The 19,232-nt window shown below is 37.1% G+C and overlaps 1 protein-coding gene across 2 annotated transcripts in view; it reads right to left on the reverse strand.

Annotated features, from left to right (window-relative positions):
* Ipk1 (Inositol phosphate kinase 1) overlaps positions 1-19,232 on the reverse strand; it is a 54,632-nt gene that overhangs the window by 15,385 nt on the left and 20,015 nt on the right. For both annotated transcript variants that reach the window (XM_019040551.2, XM_019040542.2), the window contains exons 2-10: positions 16,975-17,115; positions 14,464-14,683; positions 12,658-13,052; positions 10,825-11,031; positions 8,591-8,649; positions 7,759-7,831; positions 5,409-5,518; positions 3,779-4,063; positions 2,237-2,416 (exon numbers count right to left, since the gene is read on the reverse strand). In XM_019040551.2, coding sequence (XP_018896096.1) covers positions 2,237-2,416; positions 3,779-4,063; positions 5,409-5,518; positions 7,759-7,831; positions 8,591-8,649; positions 10,825-11,031; positions 12,658-13,052; positions 14,464-14,683; positions 16,975-17,094 — 1,649 coding nt within the window. In that variant the 5' untranslated portion in view covers positions 17,095-17,115. The remainder of the gene's footprint in view (positions 1-2,236; positions 2,417-3,778; positions 4,064-5,408; positions 5,519-7,758; positions 7,832-8,590; positions 8,650-10,824; positions 11,032-12,657; positions 13,053-14,463; positions 14,684-16,974; positions 17,116-19,232) is intronic.

The following is a 19,232-nucleotide window of genomic DNA, read 5'->3' on the forward strand; positions in this document are numbered from 1 at the left end:
TGGTGTCAGTGCAGCACTCTGGCAACTCAAATTAGAGCTTGAAATGGAACGTCGTTTTGTCACTGGGTCTCTAGCACTAATGAAATGAATGGCTAGACTTCTTGTATTGAGGACTTAAGAGGTTAGTCGTCGTCATGGGCTCCTATCTTCACAATATATATAAAATTTACTGATGCTGAGGTACACTTTACTCCGGTTCTACTGAATGGGTTTTCAAAACTGTTTTACTGTTTGATTTCTAAGACTTTCCTCTGAATTTAGATGCAAGAATTTTTCGAAGATTCACAAAATGGAAATTGAGGCACTGGATGCAAAAAGGGCACTTCTTGATTGCAAAGTTTCAGAATCTCTGTTGCTAATTAATCCCTCGGAGAAGAATTTAATGGGTGATTTTGCCAGAATTCTTTCCACAGAAAATTGTAGCTTCATAGGAATATTCAGTGAAATTCAGTGAAATGGATCCGCATTCACTTCCCTTACAATGAATGAAATATTAGAGGAGACTCTGAAACACTGCAACCGAGAGGTGCCCTTTTCGCAGTGCCTCAATTCCAGCGAAAGATCTAATTGAAAAAAACCTTTTGTCTGTAATTTGAGGGAAAGGTTCAGAGAGAAAAAAAGAAAGTTTTAGAAAAACCATCCGGTAGATCCTAAGCAAAGTGTACCTAGAGATCAAAAAAAGTTGGTTTTAGAAAAACCTACTTAGAGGTTTGGACACATATAAAAAAATTGCATTATCAAGATGCTGGATTTCATTACTCCAAGCCTTACAAAACTTTGAATAACGGATGACAAAATAATAAGATCTTAAAGCTCACGGTCCTTGTTTACAGATGAGGATATGTAGAATTCGATCAGGCAATAAATAGAAAACAAAGTTTTACCAAAAATTTGAGATTTTTCAGCACTATCTCGTAACAATGTACATTGGTATTTTTGAAAAAAGGCATATGAATGGCTAAAGTGCAAAACCACTTATCTCTATTGCAGTGTTTTAAAATATCTGTTCCTACTTTGAGCGTTCACCATGTTAGTAGTGTACACTCTTTCCTGTCGTTTTGCATCGGGTATGTTACTAATGTATCCATTGGTAAAGGCCCGCACTGCTCCATGGGAATCAGCGCCATTTTTCGTGACAGGAAGCAATACCTATTTCCTCAATTTTTTTAAGTACCATATCTACCTTTTTTTCTCCTATTTTGTCCACTTTATGTAATGCCTGTAGGCTTGTCTTTGAGAAATTAATATTTTTACGTTTTAAAACTCTGCAACGTACATTTATTTAATGACTCTTTCAAGGATCGTTCAAATTTTTAGTCGTCAGAGATCTAAAAAAATTGTTGGGTACAGAGTACCCCTTCACTAATGACCCTTATATTTTACTTTATGAAGACAAGTCATTTCTTATATAGATGTATGTTTCCAAGGTTACCCTCCACGTATAGTTCAACAGCGTCTTGCAGCGCTCTCTTCCGTCCGCGCAAAACCACTTTTACATATTGACGAGGTGCTACGGTGAACGCTCTCCAACGTTGTAACGTTGGAACTGTCATCTTATTTTATTTTGTCAAGGAGAAACAAGCCAACTTTATAACTTGAAATTTGGATAGAATATTCTGCTAACGAGGAAGAAATATCAAGAAAGTTTTCAAGAATTAAACTGACTAGTTTATCAAGGAAATGATAAAGTATGACAGGATGTCTGAAACGTCGCAATCGGATCACCATCAATATAGATGACCAAAGTGCGAGACCTGTTGTAAGACTGTTACAAAAAAGCAAATACAAGCGTTACAAAATCTGTTCTTTGTTGTTTTGTTTACTGACAGAATGGAATTTGCATGCCAGGCATCTTAATTTTTCAGCATAATATTTGGATGAATTTTTGGAGTATTCATAAATAATTGAAGTTTCATTCAAGATTTTAGCCAAATTAGACAAAGAAGCTAGGTGCTTGAAATATTCTTGGAGTATTACCCTATTCAGAAGAATCATTCACTCAATTTTGAGCTTTTGAGGACCAAGATCTGTCGACAATTACTATTTTGAGAAATTTAATTCATTCAAAAGTTTTGTTGTTATTTATTGCGTTTTCTTAAAGCACATTTCAGTATGTTTTATCGATTTCTTTAAAGATTTAAGAACATAATTTTCGAGTAGAAAATAGAGTTCAGAAAAGCTTAAGAAGATTCAAGTCCTTTGAAACAACTGAACAAACCATGAGAACGATACTTACTTCGACGGTTCGTGCAATCTTTGGAAAGAGATCAGGATTGAGCAGTCCTTGGCAGTTGTAGCAAGTAGATACCGCTGGACTGGATTAAACGAGAAACTTTTCGAACTGCTCCGAGATTCTGTTGGGGCAGGAATTGATCGAACGTATGCGTAATCGTCCGATTCATTTTCATAACTCCGCCTGGAAAATGAACACATTAGGTTACAGAAATTTAAAATGAAACGAATGTTGATATGTACAAAAATACACTGAGGCATTTTTTGGAAGATTATTTTACGTATAAATTTGTTTTATTTTTCATTAGGAAGCGGACGAGCCCATTACCTGCACTAACAAAAATAGTACAAGCTTTGGCAATTAGCAAACAAAAACAGATATAAAGTTGAAGTAAATGTTCTAATTTTCTTCCTTAATTCTGTTTCAATTTTTCTATTCTGAGCAAATTTAGGGCCTCTCAATTTTTGAAACCAACCTTTCCAAATGATGAAACTGTGGAACAGAAAAAGTTTAATTTTAGGCTATGGTATGATGTGTAATATTAGAAATAATTAAATCTAGGGTGTCTCCTAGGGCATGATCATCTAAAATCTTTGCTTTTTCATCACCTTTACATCTCTTTTTCCATGCTTTTCATAACAACCCTCTCCTCAAGAGTTTCCTGAAATCATTGCTTTCTCATTGTCTTTTCCTCACTTTTTCCTTACCTGAACCGCATTTTGAACACTGACAAGGACATATTTGTGCAGAATATTAAGAAATGCGGTTTTGGAGGGTGGAATGAAGGCAATATGAAGGAATAATTCAAAATTCGCAAAATCTAACTGAGATTTTGCAGGAATATCATATCATATGTCAAGTATAAAAATTGCATACCTCCAAAACTCTTCCTTCAAGTTTATCTCGAAAGTCCAAAAGTGCCTTGACATAAGAAACCCGTGCGTTTTCCGTACTTCTATACTGATCTTTCAAAATTCGTACTTTTTCTGTGTTTCCGTACTTTTTCCTTCCAATAGACACCCTGATTATCCATAACTGAGAAAAAAGACAGAACTTCTTTCTCGAGATTCACACATGATGTCCAGAATTCTCGATCATGCTCATTCCCTGATTTTACCCTGATTTTCAGGAGCTCATTCTCTGATGAGACACTTACATTTTTCCCCACTTCCCCAGAATTTTCTTAAGAAAAACTATGTATTCCTTCAGCATACTAGATGAAAATATCGAATTCTTTCATCTTTCAGCAGATACTATGTCGTGTAGTCAGGTTCTTAATTCCAAGAACGTTCTTGATGTTTATATTATTCGGTCAATAAAAGCTTCTCTATTATAATGATTTTTTGAAGATTCAAATACATCGCTCAAGACGTCAATAATGGTGGCTAAGGTGCAAGAACATAGGCAAACCGTAATAACTGGGTACTTGAAATTTCCAAAAAATTTGATACTGAAATGGTCTCTATGCAAAAGAAAAAGAGATTTCCAATTCCTGGATCAAATTCCCTTATTTTCCCTGAAAATTTTCATTAGAAGTTCGGTTACCTGTAAATATCGTAGATAGCATCAGCTCCATACTTCTCCAGCTTTTGTACGTCTAGAATTCGCTTGAGGATACAGTTGGACGGTAAGTCTTTTGCAGACCAATCGCAAGCCTCTTTGGGTAACAGCTCTTTAACTGCCGCTATGAGGTTTGGCGGGATCCTCTCAGGAATGTTCTCTTTCGATTCCGTGGGATCCTCATCTTCAATGACTTTTGGGCAGTTTTCGTTCATTGTTAAATCTCTCGTCAGCGCATCAATGATGAGACAACTGAATTTCTCCTTCAACCTGATGTGCAGATAATTGAAAACCGTGAATTTAACAAAACTTCTTTTTGAAAAAACATTGCGGTTTCGATGTTACAGGGAGCCATGTGTCATTTCTTATACAAAAAAATTTTGTTCAGGTTTTTCCCCGATCAAATTCTACGTAACTTTAGCTGCGGTTAAAGACCAAGTTTTTAAAAATCTGGTCATTATGGAATGAGCTATGCGACGTTTTGTAACACAATAAGTGATGCAGTCCTTCTGCAGACTTCAAAACTTCAAATGGGTGTTTCTCAAAACGATGTTTTATTATCTTGAGGTATACTTTTCTCATTGAGGAAAAAGAGGGTGGTCGCATGAGGATGTGTTTACCCCAGAACGTTGGTAGGTACAACATGGCGTTGGTAATCCGGCAAAATCCGAAATTCTAAGAATGAAAAACAGACCATAACATCCGTTTTTTGCTTAATTCAATTCAAAATATAATTTCAAACACTTCAGATAAAATTACTTTTTTCCAGAATCTGCACCATTTTCAAGAAAACCGATGACAAAAAGCGTCTGTACCTACTTACGTCATCGAAGAAATCCAAGATGTCTGAAATGTGACCACCTCCTTTTTTTTATCTATCCAATTTCTTTAGGAATAAATGGATGATTTACCAGAGTTGCCGCAGAATTTGGAAAATTAAATTCCCTGACACATTTTGATGAAATTCCCTGACAATTAAACAAATGCCAGATTTTCAAAATGACGGAGTTAGAAGTAGTTTCAGGCAAAATTTGTTGTTCAAAGCATCAAACCCACTCAAGAAAGCAAATGAAGGTGATTTGATTATTTTTCCCTGACATTTTCACCATTTTCCTTCACAATTCCGGATTTTCCCTGACATTTCCTGGCTTTCCTTGTATTTTCTGACAGTGGCAACCCTGGATTTACTGAAAAGAAGAGAAAAGAAAAAAAAGGAATCCTATTGGTGAAAGCAGGTGGTTACAATGAACAAAGAAGGCAAGTAATAGACTAAATAACGCAACCCGAGAGTTACCCTATCATTATTCCATCTTTTTCCCTCTCAGTCTTTAAGAGCCATCGATTTCAACCAATAAGATCACTCTATTTTCTATTATCTTCTTTGACTATTACTTTGTTTATCAATTGCAATAATCAGCCCACGGACCTGCTCGGCTTTCTTTCTGACCTATGGCAGTTTGAAAAATTCACGACAGATAAATTAACTTTTAGAAATGAGGAACTACTTTTTAAATATCATTCATGAAATCACCTGTTTGCATAGGGACATTAATGGTACATATGATGCTTCTTTAATGAGCCAGAAAATGCAGTTCCTTATTGTAAAATATATTACCTGTGAGAATCAACATCCTGCTCAATGAAGTCCACTGGTGAGTCGAGCCAAGATTTCAAAATCTCAATGATGTCTGTTTTGGTTTCGTCTCCGTAGATAAGCTGCCCATCCTGAAGAAAAATAAAAATTGATTTGTAAGGAGTTGCTTGAGATGCTTCAGCACACACTACCTTTTTAAGGTAGAACACTGTATCAATCTTTGGAGGCTGCCAAATTTCCTTGGATAAAAAACGCTTTTCAGGGAAACATGCGAATAGGTCTCATTCAATTTTTCAGAGATTTTTGCTCGCAATTCAATCTGAAACATCTTAATATTTCAAGCGAAAATGTTCGTAACTTCTCTCAGAAATAATTAGTATATCAACGGAAATCTGGCAATGTATGAATGCTCGCAGAATGAATGTTTCTTTTTTTTCTTTTGTTACTGCGTTTTTCCTTGGCATGGTGGATCAAGGATGCTTAAAAAACCATGTTTCCCTACTTATCAAAAAAAAATTTCCTTTCCGCACCCTTCTTTTTACAGGGCTTCTGTAATTTCTTCATTTTCTGATGAGTGGGTTGTTCTGGTCACAGAATCGTATTTTGATAGTAGGTAGATACTTGTAGACCAGCTAAAAATAATAAGATTTGTTCAAACATCAACTCTCTTAATTAATATTTACAGAGATATCTTGCTTTGGAGAATTCGGTTTATGACTTCATCTACTGCCGAAGTGACAACCTTGGTTTCTTCCATCTTGCTTTCATCCAAGCTTCATGTTGAGGATCCAGTGCATTACTGACTGATGAGAGCACGATGGAAGAAACCAAGGATGTCTCTACTGCAGTGGATGACGTCATAAACCGAATTTTTCAAAGTGCGCTATCCTGGTCAAAATTGAACAAAGAAAGTTACTGTTTGGACGGATCTTATTATTTTCGGCTAACTTTTAAGAATCAAGCATCAAAACACGATTCTGTGACCAGCACAACTGACCCATTCCCCAACTCTGAAAGTTCCAAATTCTCTGACTTTTGATCGAACCTCCTCTTAGAATTTATTTCATTAAATCAAGCAGACTTGGTTAAACTATGGACAAGATCTCTGTTTCTAGAGATTCAAAAGATTTATCGTAAAGATTTGTTTATGAAATATGGGATAGTGAATGTTTATTCTTTTCAAATTTGTAAAACATTGAAGATTGCAGTGAAGCAAGAGGAAGTAAACCAGGAAAAAAAAAATCCTTCCCAGGGATATGAAACTTGACCCTGTTTGTCGTTTTCTTTCCGAAAGAACATAATTACATTTCAGAGTTGCCTAAGTTCCCCTTGCAAATTGCATTTTTACTAAAAGAATCTTGGGCATTTATGACTGAAATTTTCACAGATTTTGGTTCTGATCTTATGTAACAATCAGAAAAATTTTGGACAGTAATTTCAAAGGTACATTTTTGTAAAAAATATTATCGTTTAAATCAATTTTGCAACCTTCGGATGGAGTTTTGTTCCTTCATCTGGGAAACAACATAGTTAGCAGACAGGGACAGTCTGAAGGAGACTCAAAAAAACCCGCTAACATTTCATTGGGCAAAGTGTCTTTTTAAAAAACTACGACAAGGGTTTAACTTAATCATTAATGATGGAAACCCCGCAACGCAATTTTTGATGAAATTAAAAAACATACCTCAAAGAAAGCCTTACTACTGGATTGATTAATTTTCAGAAGATCAAAAATAATCAGTTTTAGTTTGAATACTTTGTACCCAATTTGCAATTATATTATTTTTTTACGTAGATTAAGTTGTTGATAAATAAACCGGACATTTATCATTGGCCTGCAAAAGCAGTGCTTGTATAAACCGGAAGTTTATCGTTAGACTGCAAAAACAGTGCTTGTAATTAACTAAAGAGTTATAAATAATAAAGAAAATGTAAAAATGCAAATTATGCAAAGAGGAGCTCAGGAGTTATTTACGCTCTCTCAAATGGCACTGACTGGAGATGCTAACTTCTAACTCGTCCATAAAAGCACCTATATGACTGATGACACCAGTTGTTTCTGATATATTGGAACTTAGTATATACTACACTAGAACTAGAACTATACCAGAACTCTAGTAAATACTATATCTTATTATAATAAATGGCATTTCCTTCATGCAACATGTGGTCTAAATATTGACGAAAAAGGACTGATGTGATGTCATCTTTCAGTCATACTGACTACAGGACCCTGAAATATTAGATGAGTGTATTGGTAGTGTGACCAGGGCTAAAAGTATTGATGAAAGAAAACACTTTGTATTGGACTACTTGAATATAAATGGTATCTCCACCTCAAAGGGTGCTAAGTATTTCAGATGAGACTTACTTTGAAGATTTTTAAATTATTTTGCGGGGTTATGAGTAGAGCTTTCACAGCCGATTTCATCCTAGATCGATTCCTGAAAAAAAGAGTTTGAATTTGATTATTGAATGAATTTATACCCCTTTCTTCCTGATTTATTTTATCGATAAGGAAAAAAAAGAAGAAAAAAATACAAAAACAAAACAACAATAGAGGACAGGCACCTGCAACGGCAAAGCCTCTTGGCAGGTGGTGGAGTCTTGAAATTAATTGCTATTATTTAACACTAGGGATAATTTAATTGAAACAATTATAAAATTAAAAAAGGACTTAATAGAAAAGAGTCAGGGGATGGAGAGATAAGGAGGCGGAAGGGAATCAGGAGGAACTTATACAGTATTTTAATACAAAAAGTTATGCTTCCCTTTCTCGTAAGCTGCTGTGCTACGGAAAAACGCTGGATCTAGGAGGAGGGTTGTGGGATGAACAGAATTAAAATAACACAATGTTGCCTATTGAGGTATCTTGAAGGAAAGGGCACTGAGTCCCAAGGACCTAATATCTCAGAGGAAACGGCAAAGAATTGTCTCATTGATGTGAGCACATTTTTCTTTCATAAAATGCAGATATGGATAACGCTTTAACTGAGTAAAAAAATAATAAGGTCGTGATGAATTTTTTAATCACATCAAAAGTTTTTTTCAGAGACCGTCTGCAAAAATCATTCACAATATTTTTTCAAGAATAGTTTCGAGGCGTTATTTTGAAAAGAAGAACAAAATTTTGAGAATATTTATAAAATTTGACTCTTATTTGAAAGGGAATGGATTCGAATTTGATACACTGTATAACTTACCCAGAAAACAAATCCAACGGACAGTAGTTGCTATGCATTTTGACGGATCCATTGAAAACCTGAAATAGTCAAACAGAACCATTAAACTACTAAATGGCGAGTGTGTGATCGAGGGTAAGCTACCACTTCTGAGAACCATTAAACTTATTCCATTTATCATGACTGATTTCTTATAGCTCATGTTCATTTCAAATAATGCAGCTGACAGTGAAAAAATCCAACGAATAGCCTCTTTTTGCTGATATCTTATCATCGGTGATATTGTTATCAAAGACCTTTGACATTTGATTTGAGTCAAGTAAACGGTTACATCTTAATTGGATTGTTTCAAAATCTCATCTCTAATTTTGATTTTTTGAAAGGAAACTGACCAATATCTTCACTCGAAAATTGTTTCCGATTTTTTTGCCCACACAAAGGAGATTCCCAAAAACTTTTTAAGAGTAAATGTTGCTTGGTTTGCTTCAAAAAAATCAAAACAGGAGATGAAATTTTGGAACACCACAATTCAGATTTGACTGTTTTGCTTGCTTCCATTCATTTGATTTAACATGGTAGTTAAATCTAATGATTAATAAGGAAAATCTGAAAAAAGTTCATAAGTTCACCATGGATTAGCATTTTTTGGAAACACTAACCCGAAAAAATCGGGTCTCCCTGCATTGAACATTGCCAAACTTCCTCTATAAGTTAATTTTTTTTAACAACAGAAAAAAATCTGGTTTTTTATTTTTTATCATATTTTTTCATAAATAACCAAGCGACTTAAAGCTTCAAGCTCAAATAAATAGACTACTAATGGACACACACAGCAAAAATTTGATCAGCCCACTGCGAGATATGTTTCCTATAGAAGTTTTGAACTTACTTAGCGTACTCACAGCAAGATTGCTAACTGCTGAATTAATTTGTGAAACTAGTTTTATGAATATCAAGTTTAAGTGATAGCGTTGAGAGAAGACTACGCTCACAATCCAGCGCCGGCGAAATTTCGAGATTTTTGTATTTAATGCCCCACCGATCTCCTGAGTAAGGTGAGTTTTTAAGGTGATTCAATGGTTGCCATTTTTCGTGTCAGAACGACGTGCGATATTTCGCATCAATTCATTCCATTATTTCAGCTACTTGTCATTTTTTCGAATTTTGAGATCGCACTTCTGTTGCCATGAGACTAAAGAATTCATGTTCCAAATTTGACAAACAAGTTATATATATATATAAAGTCGCTTTATAACGCACTCTGGCGTTCTACGACACCCAAGCGCCACATATGCCTGTCTTCCCAGAGGTTATCGGGCAACTGACACCGCAACATCTCTTTGTCAACGCCCTGCCGCCAACCCTTTACGGGACACAAACAAGCACCGGATATATGACGCCATCGTTAAAAGTATCGTGCTCTATGGTAGTGAAGTGTGGCCTTTGACGAAAAGAACGCAAGAAATGTTGAGGGCAACTGAAATGGATTTTTGGCGGCGATCTGCCGGCATTTCGAGACGGGACCGTGTCCGTAATGAGAGAATTCGCCAGGTGATGAAGGTTGAGAAAGATATCGTGCACGACGTCATGTCCAGGCAGTTATGCTGGTATGGACATGTGCAAAGAATGTCGGAGGAGAGGTTGCCCAAACAAGTTTTGGATTGGGTACCACCTGGGAAGAGGCGACGGGGACGTCCCGTGACAAACAAGTTCCAAGTAATAATAAAAGCAGGGTTTTTTTGAAGGAAAAATATAGCATTCCATACTGATATCGAAACTGCACTCAAATGCGATATTTTTCCTCTAAAAAAACCTTGCCTTAATTACGTTGAATTTGATTGTCAAAATTGGGAAGTGAATTCTTCAGCCTCCTGACGACAGAACTGCGATCTCAAAATTTGAGACTAATGACGGGTAGCTGAAAAAATGGAACTAATCGATGCAATATATCGCATGCCGTTCTGACACAAAATATAGCATCCATCAAATCACCTTAACAGCAAACTTGCTATGTGCCTATCTCGAGAAAATTAGGTCTAAAAAATGCATTTTTCAAGAGTTTAACACGTGTCATCAGACAAGGAAGTGGCATTGTCCTTGAGTCGAAGACGTTGAGCCTTTGGTTTTAAACTGACTTAGACTGGCTTAAACAGACCTAGACCAAATTTTCTTGAAATTGGAACAAAGGAGATTCGATTTTAAAAGCTCATCTTACTCAGGCGATTGCAAGGAACATCAAGCAACAGTGAACTTACTTTGAGGTATTGATTAAGGCAGAAGGCACATTTGGTGAATCTTCGATCGATCATTGGAATCCATCCTTGCTTTGGTTTCACCTCAACGCAGTACGTCGAAAAGTCCATGCTCCTTTTGGACGAGAACTGTGAGCAGTAAATCCTCCGCGAACCTTGCTTCACAAACGTTGAGAGGGGTGAGGGATAATCCAGAGATGACGAGTAATCCTGAAACAATTCAGATTTATTGACCAATGTCTAAAAATAGATTTAAAACTAAAAACAGCTAAAAACAGATGTCAGAATTCGCTGAAGCTCATTAATCTCCTAAAGAATTGTTTACATTGAGCATATAACAATAAAGTTATGGTAATAAAAGTGGATGAGACCCATTACATGTAGGTTTTCAGGAGATAGTATTGTCCCTTACTTTAGAAGACTGATAATATTATTTGTTTATTTTTTTTATTTTTTTATAAGTTAAAAAATATTTATTTTTTTCGAAAAAGTAACAAAAAATTCAACAGTAATCATAATGTGATTCATATCAATCGCTCTACCTCAATTACATTAGCTATGTAGTTGATTTTATGCCTAAAAGTAAGTTCTCCGGGATAACAACAGATGTGTTGTTTCTTTAAAATCACTATACCCCAATTGACAATAGTTTCAAATGTAAACTTCTAAGCTAATTTTTTAGAGGAGGACTTGATCTAAAGTTAAATTCTTGACCGAGCCCTTTTGGCTTTGCAAACATGGAAATGCTCAGCTTCTAGAACTTTTAACATGATTGTCTCCAAACTTAAAAACTCAGAATCCGCTTTTTACCAATGGGTACATCCAGCCGTCAATTACATATTTTACAACTTTAAGCTCAATCACTTTTTACAAAAAGGACAATTGTTTCGGAATTGCACATTCCATCTCCACCTTTATCAAAACAATTGTTCTGAAATTTGTAAAAAACGAAAGAGTTTAGAGCTTATGTAATTGACAACTGGATGCACCCATTGTTTTGAAAGCTCACCGTGTAGAAAGATCTTTCATCATCCATAATCCGCTTTTTATATGTATATGAGGACTTTTATGTAACAATAGCAGTTGCTGACATCAACTATTTTTAGGAAAAACGCTTTTTTCGAATTCTGGCGCCCTCAAGAATGCATGTGCAAAGTTTAAGACTTCCAGCGCAATTTGTCAGTGAGATGAAAACCATGTTTTTTGTAAAAACAGCGGATATGAGAATCCACTGTTCTCCCTGGCCGGTGCGGCAGGACACCTTGAAGATTCAAACACACTTGCGATAACTGCCCACGCACTGGCCATTGACTGCAGCTGACACTCAAATTATACGTATCGGGACCATCTCGCCAGAATTGTTGATTTTTTAACTGATTTTATAATTTGTTCCTTATTTTTGTTGTGGAAGTTACAAACGGTTTAGTTTTTTGTTTTTATTAAATGACTCAGTATTGACTTATTTTGGTTCATTTCAATTGTTTCACCAGCTTTACCCTTTCTGAAGACTTTGTTTCATGCATAATAAAATGTTCTCAATAAAAATAGTAGCGGATGTCACATTTTTTTCAAATCCCAGTTACTTCTCCAATTTTTCACTTACATAAATCGTAAAACGTGTGTTTTTTACAGGAAGAGTTGCTCTTCATTAAAATCTTTATAAGAATCCTCTCAGTTCTGCAGGCGGCAAAAGGCAAAGCTTCAAAAACTTCAAACATGATTTTCTCACAATAAGAAAACTCGACATCCGCTATTATTACATACAAGTCCTCATATGGCTTCATGGGCCATTCTTTCTAATCCTTCAACCACCATAACGGTAAGGAATGTTCATACCTGCTTCATGGTGTTGTGAATAATACTGCTAGCGTTACTGCCACCGCCGCGACTATTGATACTGATAGATCTACTACTAATTTGACTAGAATCGTTCGTGTTTTCCACGAAATCTAAGTTATCACAATTTGGACTATCGAAGTGGAGGGTGTAGAGGGAGGAGATTTTGAGGAGCGTTTTGACGGCCTCTTTGTTCTCGTCGAAAACGGGGTCATGGAAAGATGTGCTGCGGGAGTATTCCGACCGGGGCTTGGCCATGTTGTCGTGGAGATTCTCGGATATGAGTTTAGGGTACGTCACAGCCTGGTTCCGTTCCGAGAGGAAAATCGGCAGAAAGGCGTAGTCTGGATAAATTGTCACATGACTGAATTTGATTCCTTTGTGGTGTCTTGATGCTGTCAACAGAGATTTACAATTTAATTAAATTATTTCTTGCGAAACTTCCATGTTGGATCACTAGACATAATTAGAAATTGAGCATTACTTACACTACTTTTTTTCTCGTTAAAACACGTTTAACACATGAAAATCTGGCAAAATTAATTCATATACTAGAAATAAAAGTATGAATTGTATTCATTTGTGGTGCCTTGATGCTATCAACAGGAATTTAGAATTTTGTTAAGTTAATTCTTGGGAAATGTCCACAAAATTTCCATATTGGACTACTAGACCGTGCTGTCTAGAATTCTCAACCATGCTAATTCCCCGAGTTCTCACCGATTTTTTCTAATTTTCCTTGATTTTGAAGAGCTCATTCCTTGTAGAGAAACAAAAGTTTTCTCCCACGTCCCCAAGATATCCTTGGAGAAATCTACATAGTTCTCCGAAGTTCCAGATATGAAAATCGAATATTTTCATCTTTCAGCCAATTTTGGATACACATTTGAACTCTAATTCCAAAAGTGCTCCTGAATTTAATATTTATCTGGTCAATGAAAGCTTCTCTACAATTATGATTTTCAATTATCCGCAGTACTTTCAGTCCCAATTACGGCGCACAGTGGAATGAGTCAATGAGAGAGATCGGATATGAAATTTTTGACTAAAATTGCAAATTTTTATGTTCATTTCGTCACATTTTAAATTTTAAGGGGTGCTCCAAGAAAATTTCACGAGGAAACCAGTAGACCCACTTTCAGAACCTAAAACTTTTGTATGAACGGAGCTTTAAGCTTTTAAAGTTTCCAAATTTCGTCCGACCTCTCCTATTGACTCCATCCACTAGTCGAAATTCTACTATACATATGTTACGCCTGCGATGGGATGATTACTGGTCCTGCTCAAACTGGCTTTGTTTTGGATTATCCATGATGGCTCCGCTTCAAATTACCGCGGTTAATCAAAACTCTACTGCAGTGGCGGATCCAGGGGGCATAATGCCATGCCCCCTCCCCCCTCGGACCGAAAAATGCTAGCCCGGCAGGTGCAGGGTTGAGATGTCCCTTGGAATTTCACATAACTTTTCACTTGAAATTTCACATGAAATTTCAATGAAATTAATGAGATTGAATAAAATTAATGAAATTTCAATAAAATTAACATTTCAATAAAATTAATGAAATTTCAAGAGGCCTCATATCTTTCAAAAAATTTGAGAGGATAAAACATTGAAAAAACATGATTTTCCAACCTATTTAGGGACGTAAAAAACGTGATTTTCCAACCTATTTCGGCACATTTAAGAGAAGCTTAAACTCTGTACATAGTACTACATAGGCCAATTCTACAGGAGTGAGGGAATAAGTCCCCTTTGGGTTGGCTGCATTGCAGAGATACTGAACGGGCAGGTGCGGGGATACTGACCAGGGCGTTGGGATACGAGAGCCTCTTCCAATTCCTTGATCTCGCTTTTATCCATGTACGCAGGGACGGGCGGTTGGATGTAAGCCCGCCCCAGGAGCGGAATCATCATCTTGCAGCAGAAAACCACTTCTCGCCACATTTTCTTCAGCTCGGCCAGCTCCTCTTCCGCCGTCACAGGCGCTCCCTTCTCACGTTTCCGCATTCTGATGATCAGCCGATCCTGATGAACAGAAAACACGAATTGGATATAGAGTCCCTTTATGCTGAGAGGTAAGACGATGCGAATCCATTTCTGACTGGTTCCCATTTTTTTAGCTTTCTCAGTGTCACAAACGGGAATAAAGATTACATTTTCACCAATTGCAAAGATTATAAACTGGAATGGACCAGAGAATAGGCAGGGTGTCTACTAAAACAGGCTGGCCAAAAATCAGTACTTTTACAGTACTTTTTCAGTACATTCCCAAGAAATTCAGTACCTCCTCAACAGAAAAATTCAGTACTTTTTCAATACCTTCAACTGACGAAATTCGAAAAATTTCACAAATTTGAATTCCCCGCTCAAATTGCGACAAAAATGGAAAGAATTCTGGACTTCCTTGCAAAATTTCCGCACTTTTTCAGTACTTCCGGATCGCTCTTAAAAAATTAGTACGATTTCCGGAAATTCGAGACTTGTAGACACCCTGATACGGGGTGCGGCAAGGAACAAATGGACGTGTTTCTGCCAAACAGAACTATGTGCATTAAGACATTAGCCCTGAGACCCATAAGAATATATGCATAACAGGGCTCACGTCATAATGTACATAGTTCCGTTTAGTAGAAATACGTCCAAATGGAATCAGAGAGGGAACTGAGCAGAGACAAAAGACCCTCCACTGGCCTTTTAGCGACAGGTGAAAGCATTTTCCTTTGGGGATTCATAATTTCTTGGCTGAGCAACTATGTCGCAAGTGCGATGTCAACATATTGCCTATTCTCTCAGTTGAAGGCAAATCATAAATCCAGAATTTATCCATTGAACCAGGTCCTGCACAAGACAAGAGCTGTTATAGTTCTTCTCACGACTGAGCAACTATTTCAACTCCAGTGTGGACATATTGTTCATCCTCTCAATTGAAGGAAAGACATAAATGCAGGCATTATCAATTGAACCAAGTGCTGCACAGGAGCTGTAATAGTTCATTTCACGACTGAGAAATTATATGAACACTGGTGTAGACATATTGTCTATCCCCTAAATTGAAGGCAAATCGAAAATTCATGAATCATGATCGTTCGACTATCGAATCGTTCTTCAGTTCTTCCCTGTTTTCCAGACCACTACACAGAGGGTTGAGTCAATGTCAGAGGTCGGACATGATTTAAAAACTTTAAAAGCGAATATCTTCGTGAATATGAAGTAGGTATTGACGTTTTCAGAGTAGTTTCATCGGTTTTCTCGTAAAATTTTCTTATAAAATCACCTCTTCAATGGGTCAGTTGCGCTGCAGTTGCGTTCCAGAATCGTGTTTTGATGCTTGATCCTTGTAGATTAACTAAAAATTATAAGATATGTCCAAACAGCAACTTTCACCGTTTAATATTAACAGAGATATCGCCGTTTGAAAAGTGGGGTTTTTGACGTCATCCATCGCGGTAGTGACACCCTTGGTTTCTTCCACCTTCCTTTCATCCGAGTTTCACGATGAATAACAAGTGCAAATAGGTGTTTTCCTGATTGATGAAAGCAAGGTGGAAGAGGCCAAGGGTGTCACTGCCGCGGTGCATGACGTCGAAACCTCGACTTTTCAAAGGCCGGTATGTCGGTAAATATTGAACGTAAAAAGTCGCCATTTGAACCGATCTTATTATTTTTAGCCAATCTACAAGAGTCAAGAGTCAAGCGTGAAAAAACGATTCTGCGACCAGCGCAACCGACCCATTAGAATTGTGACGAGATAAAGAAAAATTTTACAATTTTTGTCAAATATGTAATGTCTGATTCCAAAGACTCGTCCCACTATGCGCCGCGTCGCGGCATGCAACCCTACCCGGAGAAAAAAACCTCGTACGTGGGACCCGAAGTTTGGGTCATACGGATCTCTGAAGTTTTCAGGTTGAGCATCTGAACACTTAAAGTCTAGCTGTCAAGGTTCGGATCACACACCTGAAACTTCAGTTCTAACATCTGAAGTACTTCGGTTTTTACATCCGAAAAACTTCGATTCTCACATCTGAAGTACTTCAGATGTAAGAACTGAAGTACTACAGATGTTAGAACTGAAGTACTACAGATGTAAGAACTGAAGTTTCAGATGTCTGGCCTGAACTTCGGCAGCTAGACCTTAAGTGTTCAGATGCTCAATCCGAAAACTTCAGAGATCCATATGACCTAAACTTCGGGTCCCACGCACGAAGTTTTTTACTCCGTGTATTGATTACTGAATTTTCGATTAGTGAATTTTATTTCGATGATGAAAAATTCGATGAGTCGATGGACTGCTGGATCTGTGGAGGGTGACTGACCGAGGGTAGTGCGATGACGAGGTTGGCGTTGCCCTCTCCGCGGTATTTCCACTTCTTCCCGCGCAGCGTGAGACGGTGAAGAGTGACGGAGTCGCTCGACCCCACCACCGCGTCCAGCATCCTCCCGGTCCGATCTCACACCTGCCAACAGAAAAAAAACCACAAAATTATTGCGGGGAGAGCGAGGAGAGCGGTAAGTATCAAATTTTCGAAATCCAGTTTCACTGAAAAAAAAAAAAAAAAAAAAAAAAAAAAAAAAAAAAAAAAAAACCACATTGGATCTAGAGTCCAGACTTTTGAAAACATTGACAAGAAAAAGGACTCTTCATTCAATCAGATTTAAGCTTAAATCAAAAGGAAATCCGCTCAAATTAAGAGGCTTGGTTCTTGATTTAAGCTTAAATCTGATTGAATCAAGAGTATTTTTTCTTGTCGATGTTTTTAAGAGTCTGGACTCTAGATCCAATGTGCTTTTTTCCAGTGTTCCTTCAAAATTCGTCTAAACCTCTTTACATGAAATCACTGAAATCGCTAAAAAAGCTAAATTGATCTTGATGGAGAATTTGCGCACAAAAATGTTATTGCTTCAGCTGAGAGTGTGTTAAGAGCTGAGTTCGCAGAATTTTTCATAATGTTTTTCTGACATGGGGAATTGTATCTCATAAAACCTCATTATTATCCCTGTATCTCCTACAAAATACTAACATAAATCCCTAGCTTTGAATACCGTTAGGGGCCCACACAAGTTAAAGTTCCTTAAAAACACAAAGACAATTTTTGGTGAAACCACACTCACTTGCGCTCACAGAGTCACGGCTGATGATGGGAGCTAAGGTTCCGAAACGCGTCCCGTTCTTTTAAAAACAATTTTTTACGCAAATGAGTGTGGTTTTACCAAAAATTGTCTTTGTGTTTTTAAGGATAAATCCCTAAACCTGATATGATACCTCTACCCGATCACCTAACTAAACCCCTATAACTAGAACTAAGGTAAAATGCCCACAGTTGGTGTCGCAAGCGACGAGGAGCAGACAAATTCCATTACAACGCCTGGATGCAACTATTCGGGCTCAACGGATGTCCGTGTTGCATACGCACGAGGGTGAAGGCGTTTTAACTTCCCAAGCAACAGTAATTGATCAGTCCGAGGTGAAAGAAACCATGGTATGTAAATAGTTAAATACTAACTCGGGGGATGACGTCACATTTATTGCTCATCTAAGAGCAGTGTTCGAAACTCATCTTTGAATTTCACGAGCCATGTGGCCCATCAAGCTCGAGTTTTAGGGGCATTGAAGATTTTTTAGTAGCCAAATTGACTTTTAGCCTAAATATCAAGGCGCATTTAGTGAAAAGATAGACGCAAAATTTTTTAGTTACCTACAGAACTGGCAGCTGCAAGTAGTAACTTTCAATAAATCATCAAACAGAAACAGTAAGGATTTTTTTTTTTTTTTTTTTTTGGGGGGGGGGGGCAATTTTTAGGGGCCACGTTGGCGCAGAGCCTTCATTTTTTGGGCGCGTTGGAGAGCCTGTAAGTTTCTAACACTGTCTAAGAGCAAGATCTACATTAATTTTGCACGCAGAAACTATGCGGTTGGACGGATCATTTAGTGTTTTACGAATCTAAAATTTTAAACCATTAAAATGCGAATCTGTAACTATAACTAGCGCAACGATGACCCATTTAGGACTTTTCGATGCGATCACAGAGTTAGTTCTATGAGAAAGTTTGTTGTCAAAATACACTATATTTTGCAATCGGGAGCTACAATATCTGTCTCAGTTTAGAAACAACGTAAGTAACACTAGCTTGCCTATACTCATGTAACCGATGTAAGTGCTTCTCCGGATCAACGAGATATTGTGGTTCCTAATTTATTGCAAAATAAAGTCCAAATAAGTGCAGAAATGCTGAATTTTTTACCCTGTCAGGTCGCAGTGATGATTTTACCAGACACAGTGATACGAGTATCAGAGTTGCCTCAAAATTTAGAAAATGAAATTCCCTGACACATATTTTTGGTGAAATTTCCTGACATTTCCCGGTTTTCCCTAACTTTTTAAAATTCCCTGACATTTCCCGGTTTTCCCTGACTGTGGCAACCCTAGAATATGGTACCTAATAGACACCACTCTATGGTAGCATTTACCATATTATGGTAAGTATCATCAGATTTCTAGTGAATACTGCTATAATTCTGGTTATTTTCACTAAATAGTATCACTATGTAAAAAATCAAGTAGACTTATAGCAG

Source organism: Bemisia tabaci, chromosome 10 (assembly GCF_918797505.1).
Source record: "Bemisia tabaci chromosome 10, PGI_BMITA_v3".
In the NCBI taxonomy this organism is placed as follows: domain Eukaryota; kingdom Metazoa; phylum Arthropoda; class Insecta; order Hemiptera; family Aleyrodidae; genus Bemisia; species Bemisia tabaci.